At 50.9% G+C, this 7,586-nt stretch overlaps 1 protein-coding gene across 1 annotated transcript in view; it reads right to left on the bottom strand.

Moving 5' to 3' along the window:
* Positions 1-5,441, bottom strand: part of LOC134337369 (carbonic anhydrase 14-like) — a 28,531-nt gene extending 23,090 nt beyond the window's left edge. Inside the window, exons 1-2 of the mRNA XM_063032319.1 lie at positions 5,360-5,441; positions 2,931-2,951 (exon numbers count right to left, since the gene is read on the bottom strand). Coding sequence (XP_062888389.1) covers positions 2,931-2,951; positions 5,360-5,441 — 103 coding nt within the window. The remainder of the gene's footprint in view (positions 1-2,930; positions 2,952-5,359) is intronic.
* Between the last annotated feature and the right edge of the window lie 2,145 nt (positions 5,442-7,586).

Here is a 7,586-nt window from a genome sequence, read left to right on the forward strand (position 1 = left end):
GCAGTGTGGAGGATCAGAGGGATCTTGGGGTCTGAGTCCATAGGACACTTAAAGTTGCTACACAGGTTGACTCTGTGATTAAGAATGCATATGGTCCATTAGCCTTCACCAATCGTGGGATTGAGTTTAGGAGCCGAGAGGTAATGTTGCAGCAATATAGGATCCTGGTCAGATCCCACTTGGAGTACTGCGCTCAGTTCTGGTTGCCTCACTACAGGAAGGGTGTGGAAACCATAGAAAGGGTGCAGAGGAGATTTACAAGGATGTTGCCTGGATTGGGGAGCATGCCTTATGAGAATAGGTTGAGTGAACTCGGCCTTTTTTCCTTGAGCGATGGAGGATGAGAGGTGACCTGATAGAGGTGTACAAAATAATGAGAGGCATTGATCGTGTGGATAGTCAGAGACTTTTTCTCAGGCTAAAATGGCTAACACAAAAGGGCACAGTTTTAAGTAGGTACAGAGGAGATGTCAGGGGTAAGTTTTTTACGCAGAGAGTGGTGAGTGCGTGGAATGGGCTGCCGGCGGTGGTGGAGGTGGATACAATAGGGTCTTCTAAGAGACTCCTGGACAGGTACATGGAGCTCAGAAAAATAGGGGGCTATGGGTAACCCTAGGTAATTTATAAGGTAAGGACATGTTCAGCACAGCATTGTGGGCTGAAGGGCCTGTATTGTGCTGTAGGTTTTCTATATTTCTATATCCGATTCTGGTTCTAATCCAGGCAGGTTACATCGAGGCGGTAAAAGCTAGAATAGGGTGTTGGAGTTACAGGAACATGCAGTGCAGTTCAGGCAGAGTACAAGGGCGACGACGACTAGATAGATTGGGTGATCAAGGCACAACTCAGCAGGTCAGGCAGCATCTATGGAAATGTATAAACAGTCGACGTTTCATGCCAAGTTTTCAGGATGGGGAGGAACGCCAGAATAAAACTGTCGGGGGAGGGAAGGGGGGACAAGCTTGTAGGTAATCGGAGGCGTTGTCACGTGAACAAAGTCACGTGAGAAGTACCTGTGGATGCGAAGTTGTCTCTTTATTCGACAAAGTGAGACACGCATCACATGGAGACCCTCTCGGAAGAAGAGCTGCTGGACCCAAGGCTACACAACATTTTATGTGCCAAATATCAAAGGACAGTTCCATATTTACAATGCACCCACAATGCTTTATTTGAGCTACACACAACCTTTACACCTCCCGCTTCACACCCACACCGCAGACACCTAAATGCATTTTAATCGACATTGTCTGGCCTTCCCATTAGCAGTGATTCACGGCTTTTAGGAACCCCTTGTTCAGAGCTGCATTTTAAATTTAATTCCAGTCTTCTAATCTGAAGATCGGTGGCTGAAGTTATTTGCTCTATGTCCGAACCACCCACCCCTCCCCCCGCCCCAAAGAAAAAAGAAACGGCCCAAAACAGAACCGCCTGGACAAAAATAAATTTGTACCAGGAAAGGCTAACGTTAAGAGGATCTACTCAACTAGGGCAGCAAGAATGACCGGCCTCAGAATTGCCCCGATGAAGCCAGGTGATAGAGGAGAGGATAGGTGAAAGAGGCAGCGAGCCCAAGATGAAGGAATCTGATAAGAGAGGGGAGTGGACTATGGAAGACTGGGGAGGAAGTGATAGGCAGATGAGGAAAAGGGGTAAGAGGCCAAGAGTAGCCCTTCATCTTTGAGGTCTGGTAATACCGCGGGGTAGAAGCTGTCTCGGACTCTGGCGGTACGTGTTCTCGGGCTTCTGTAGGAGCCAGCAGGGTGGAAGGATTCGTCATCTTGCTGGCCGCTTTCCTGATGCAGCAGGGAGTGTGGACAGAGGGAGGTGGATTGTGCGATGGGCCGGGCTGCGTTCACCTCGTTTCTGCTAAAGTGAACCCTGAATGTGGTTGGGGGTAAAACTTGCATGAAGTCCCATTCGGGCGCTCTGAACCAAGACTGCTGAACCTGGACCAACACCGAACCTAGTTCAACAACACTGCTGTTTCCCTGACTTGGCTTTTTTTAAAAATTTAAGGATACAGTTTGGAGGCTGGTCCCCCAGCAAACCCCGATTTAACCCCAGCCTAATCACAGGACAATTTACAATGACCAATTAACCTCCAATCCAGTACGTCTTTGGATTGTGGGAGAAAACCGGAGTATCCGGAGGAAACTCGTACGCACACGGACAGAAACGCGCAAACTCTTCACAGACGCTGCTGAACTCTGAATTCCGAAGCCCGGAGCCGTCATTTCGCCGCGCTAACTGCTACGTTACCGTGATCCCCTTCGCTTGCGAGTATGCCCGCAGCCCACACTTCAGATACCGCCGTAACCCACTCCAGTCCGATCACCCTTCCACATCCCTGTCCTCCTGTAACTCCAGCCTCTTCATCGTCCCGGATTCCAGTCGTTCTGACACAGATGCCTGGATCCCAAGTCTGCAATTCCCTTGAATCTTGTATCCGGGGTCAGACACCGACTGAAGGTCCATCTACACCCTCCCATCACATATTCCCAAGGTCAGACACAGAATGAAGCTCCCTCTACACCGTCCCATCACACACTCCCGGGGTCAGACACAGAGTGAAACTCCCTCTACACCGTCCCATCACACACTCCCGGGGTCAGACACAGAGTGAAATTCCCTCTACACCGTCCCTTCACACACTCCCGGGGTCAGACACAGAGTGAAACTCCCTCTACACCGTCCCATCACACACTCCTGAGGTCAGACACAGAGTGAAGCTCCCTCTACACCGTCCCATCACACACTCCCGGGATCAGACACAGAGTGAAGCTCCCTCTACACCGTCCCATCACACACTCCCGGGGTCAGACACAGAGTTAAGCTCCCTCTACACCGTCCCGGTGTGTTGGGGATTAATAAACAGGGACAAGAGAACTGGAGTGAATCAACGTGTTGATGTTTATAGTGAAACTTACCGTCATATTCCCAGTGGGAAGCTGTGGAGAAAAAGATCGGGAATTAGATTCACCGATTGGAACGGTGTATGGTTTTGTCAGACGCCGGAGCGGAGTTCGTTTAACAAATTAGGGCCTTCGATCCCCACTTCGCCACCAAAAAACATCTCCTCGTTGCACCCCCACGTCCCCAGAAGCGCGGCGCTCCCTCCTCACCACCCCGTCCCGCAGCGCGGCACTCCATCCTCAGTGCCCCGTCCCGCAGCGCGGCGCTCCCTCCTCACCGCCCCCGTCCCGCAGCGCGGCGCTCCAACCTCAGTGCCCCTCCCTCAGCGCGGCGCTCCATCCTCACCACCCTGTCCGCAGCGCGGCGCTCCCTTCGCACTGTTGCGCATCTCCGGAAGCGAAGTCCACAATATTACGCTGAACAATTTAAATTAGTAATCAAATGATCAATTAAACTAACTTCTGCCTACAAAACATCCCTATCCTTCCATTCTCCTCACGCTCAATGACTTTTCCTCCACCACCAGACCCGGCAGAGGGAGCGCATTCCAGGCATCCACACCTCCGAGTAAAAACTTACCCCTCATTTTCCCTTTGAATCTAACCCCCCTCACCTGCAATGCATCCCCGGTTTTATTAGCCATTTCAACCCTGGGGAACAGATACACCCCGTCCACGCTATCTGTGCCTCTCATAATCCTATAAACCTTCATCATATCTCCGCTCAGCCTTTGGCGCCCAAGTTCATCCAGCCCCTCGTGATAGCGCATGCCCCTTCAACCAGACAGCACCCTGGTAAACCCCTTCTGCACCCTCCCCAAAACCTCGACATCTTTCCGAGAACGGGCGGGCAGACGTGAATGCAGAACTCTAGATGCGACTTCGGTTAATGACAGCTTTCCGCCAGCCGGAAGATTAGAGCCTGCAAGAACTCTGTAAATTGTTCAAGGTGTCTCTCACTCTGACATCTGTTTCTAAAATAAACGAGGACAGTCACGGGAGAGTGCTTTAGAAAAATCCTTATTTCCCTAACTCTGGTTAAACACACCCAGGACACTGTTAGGGACAACTCGGTGGCCCAGACGGTCAAGAGTTTTCAGGGCGTCGCTGAGGTCGGGAGAGTCGGCGAAGGTTATATCCCGTGAGTCCGAGGCTCCAGATACCGGAACCCGGAGCGGCACACAAACTGCCGGAGGAAATCAGCGGGTCGAGCAGCGTCCGTAGGGGCAGAAGAAACTGTGGACCTTTCGGGTCGAGATCCACCCGGCCGCTCCCGAAGCGTCAACAGCTTCTCTCCCCTCCACAGACGCTGATCGATCCAGTAGGCACTGTGAGGATGTTACTCCGGGATCACGGTTCGGAATACAGGGGGGAGAGGGGGAGAAGCGGGAGAGAGAGAAAGGGAAAAGAGATAAAGGACCGGGAGAGAGAAAGGGGAGAGAGGGGGAGAGAAAAATGAGAGAACGGGGGAAGGGGAGAGAGGGGTAGAGAGAGCAGGGAGGTGGGGGAAAGGAGGGTGAGGTTCTGCATTAGATTGGGATCCTTTTATTCAGAAACCTCAGGCAGATTGATCAGAGATATACTGTATAAGACCCTCCAGGTCCCCGACCTGGGCGAGAACTGATTCCCGGCAAAGCCACAAAGAATGACAAAGGGAACAACACTAAACTCAGTCGAAGACAGAAGAGCGGGGAAATCAGTCTGCGGGTTGGTGATCTGATTCTCGACGAAAGACGGTAGCATTAAAAACCCTCTTCTACACGGGCACTTCCACCCTAGGGAAAACCTCTCAGTCCGAACCATTTCTCTGCAACATACAATCCCGCAAGTTTTTGTTCCGTTGTTAAGGGCTAGCACAGACATGCGATGGGCTGAATAGCTTCACTCAGGAGGAAAACACACAAACACACACACACACACACATTTATAGCAACACACAAAAAAGCTGGAGGAAGCAAGTCAGACAGCATCTGTTGAGAGAAATAAACAGTCAACATTTGGGGTCAGGACTGGAAAAGAAGGCGGTAGAAGCTAGGATAGGTTAAATCTTACCCACCCCTCTTGTTCCCCTGTCTCTCTCTTTCTTTATCTGTCTCTCTTTGTCTCTCTCCCTCTCTCCCTCCATCTCCATTTCTGCCTCTGTCTGTCTCCCTCTCTCTCTCTCTCTCTCTCACACACACACACACACACACACATACACACACGAGAATGAGATGTCTCTCTCCCTGTGTCTCTGTCTCTCTCACACACACACATAAGAAAAGAGAATGAGATGTACCTGTTTCCTGTCTTTCTGCCTGTCTGTCTCTATCACACACACACACACACACACACACACACACACAAAAGAGAATGAGACATACCTCTGTTCTCTCTCTTTCACACATACAAGAGAATGAGACGTATCCCTCTCTCTCTCACACACAAAACAGAATGAGACGTACCTCTGTTCACTGTCTGTGCTGTTGTAAGGAACAGCAGTAGAAGGAGACAGCTGGGTATTACTGTTCCAGCCACTGGCTGCATTGTGCTCGAGCACAGGAGGTTGGGACCGTTTGGTGACTGCAGGAATTATGGAGGCTCGTCATGTCTCAACCCCCCCCCCTTTCTAAGGGAGTCCCCTCCCCACCTCAGCTCCTTATTCCAGCCCTGCCTCCTTAAGATGGAACGGCTGTCTTAAGGTGGAATCCCAGCACATGGCCTCCTGCACTGCCACGAGGCCACTGTCAGCTCATAATCTGTCTGGGCACCAATTTCCACTGTAGAGATGCAGCGCAGAACGGGCCCTTGTAGCCCAACGAGCCTCGCCGCCCAGCGACCCCCGATTTAACCCCAGCCTAATCACAGACCAATTTACAATGACCAATTAACCTACTGAGTCGTGCGTTTCGAGTTTTGGGAGGAAACCAGAGCACCTGGTGGAAACCTTCGCCGTCATGGGGAGAACGTACAAACTCCTTACAAATCACTTCGGATAATTTCTCCCCTCTACCACTTCGCTCTTTTTCCATTCTGCAGTCTCACCCCTTCTCTTCTCACCTGCCCATCGAATTCTCCCTTGCCTTCCCTTTCTCTCACCGTCCAATGACCTCTCCTATCAGAGACCTTCAGTACTTTACCTCTTCCACCTATCACCCCCCAGCTTCCCACTTCACCTCTCCTGCGCCACTCACCTGGTCTCATCTGTCACCTGCCAGCTTGTAGTCTTTCCTTTCCACCCTGCCCCCACCTTCTTATCTGGCTTCTTCCCCCTTCCTTTCCAGTCCTGATGAAGGGTCCCAGCCTGAAACATTGACCGTTTATTCATTTCCATAGATGCTGCCCGACCTGCTAAGTTCCTCCAGCATTTTGCTCTGGATTTCCAGCATCTGCGGGATCTCTTGTGCTTCTCCCCCCCACCCCCCCCCCCACCGTTTTGTGGGGTCTGGGATCGCTTGAGATCTCGGGGGCGGGTGTAACTTCCCAAGGAGCTGGCTTCCCCCGGTCTGTGAGCTGGCACTCTGCTCTCTGAGACGGGTGGTTATGGGTTCGAGCCCCACTCTTTACAGAGGCAGTGCTGACGAGAATCACTGGCATGTCTTGTGAAATGTGTTGTTTTGTGGCAGCAGGTCATTGCAATACATTATAATAAAAAATGATAAATTACTATATATAAATTGAATAAGTTGTGCAAAAATCGAACAATATTGAGGTCGTGTACGTGGTTTCATTGTCCATTCAGAGATCTAATAGCAGAGGGGAGGAAGCTGTTGAGTGTGTGAGAAACGAGAAGAGGTCATGTCCCGGACATTGGGGGTCCTTAGTGATGGATGCCTGCTTTAGAAGGTGTCCTGGATCCACTGGGCCTTGGGGTCAGATGTTAAATAAACTGCTCTTTCAGTTTGGACGTGTGGAGATGCCAGGGGGAAGGAGGGGAGGGGAGGGGAGGGGAGATCTCCCCAGTGTGATATTTACCCTTGAACAAGAAGTCGTTGCGACATGATGGGGGGCTTCTTCCCAGATTCCAGGAAGTGGCTGGAGTTGGAATGGTTCCTCATTGACTCTGGACCATTCATTTATTCTTTCTTTCTTTCTATCTATCTAGCTCTCTCTCTATCTATCTCTATCTATCAATCTATCTTTCTATCTCTCTATCCATTTATCTCTATCTCTCTATCTCTCTATCTATCTATCTACTCAGCATGGAACCTGAGAGTCTCACTGCTCAGAAACCCATCTAGACTATTCATGGGACAATCTACAATAACCGATCAACCTACTGACGAAACCGGAGCAGACGAAGGAAATCCGCGTGCTCACGGGAAGGAACGTAAAACTCCTTACGGCAACACACATCAAAGTTGCTGGTGAACGCAGCAGGCCAGGCAGCATCTCTAGGAAGAGATACAGTCGACGTTTCAGGCTGAGACCCTTCATGTTCTGACGAAGGGTCTCGGCCTGAAACGTCGACTGTACCTCTTCCTAGAGATGCTGCCTGGCCTGCTGCGTTCACCAGCAACTTTGATGTGTGTTGCTTGAATTTCCAGCATCTGCAGAATTCCTGTTGTTTGCGTTTTTAAAACTCCTTACGGGTTGAACTCCGACGTCCCGAGCGGGTATAACGTCACGTTACCGTGCGTCCCCGTTGGACGTGTTCGGTGGTCAAGGACACTGGACAGAACTGCAGCCTCG

This window comes from Mobula hypostoma, chromosome 2 (genome assembly GCF_963921235.1).
Source record: "Mobula hypostoma chromosome 2, sMobHyp1.1, whole genome shotgun sequence".
Classification (NCBI taxonomy): domain Eukaryota; kingdom Metazoa; phylum Chordata; class Chondrichthyes; order Myliobatiformes; family Myliobatidae; genus Mobula; species Mobula hypostoma.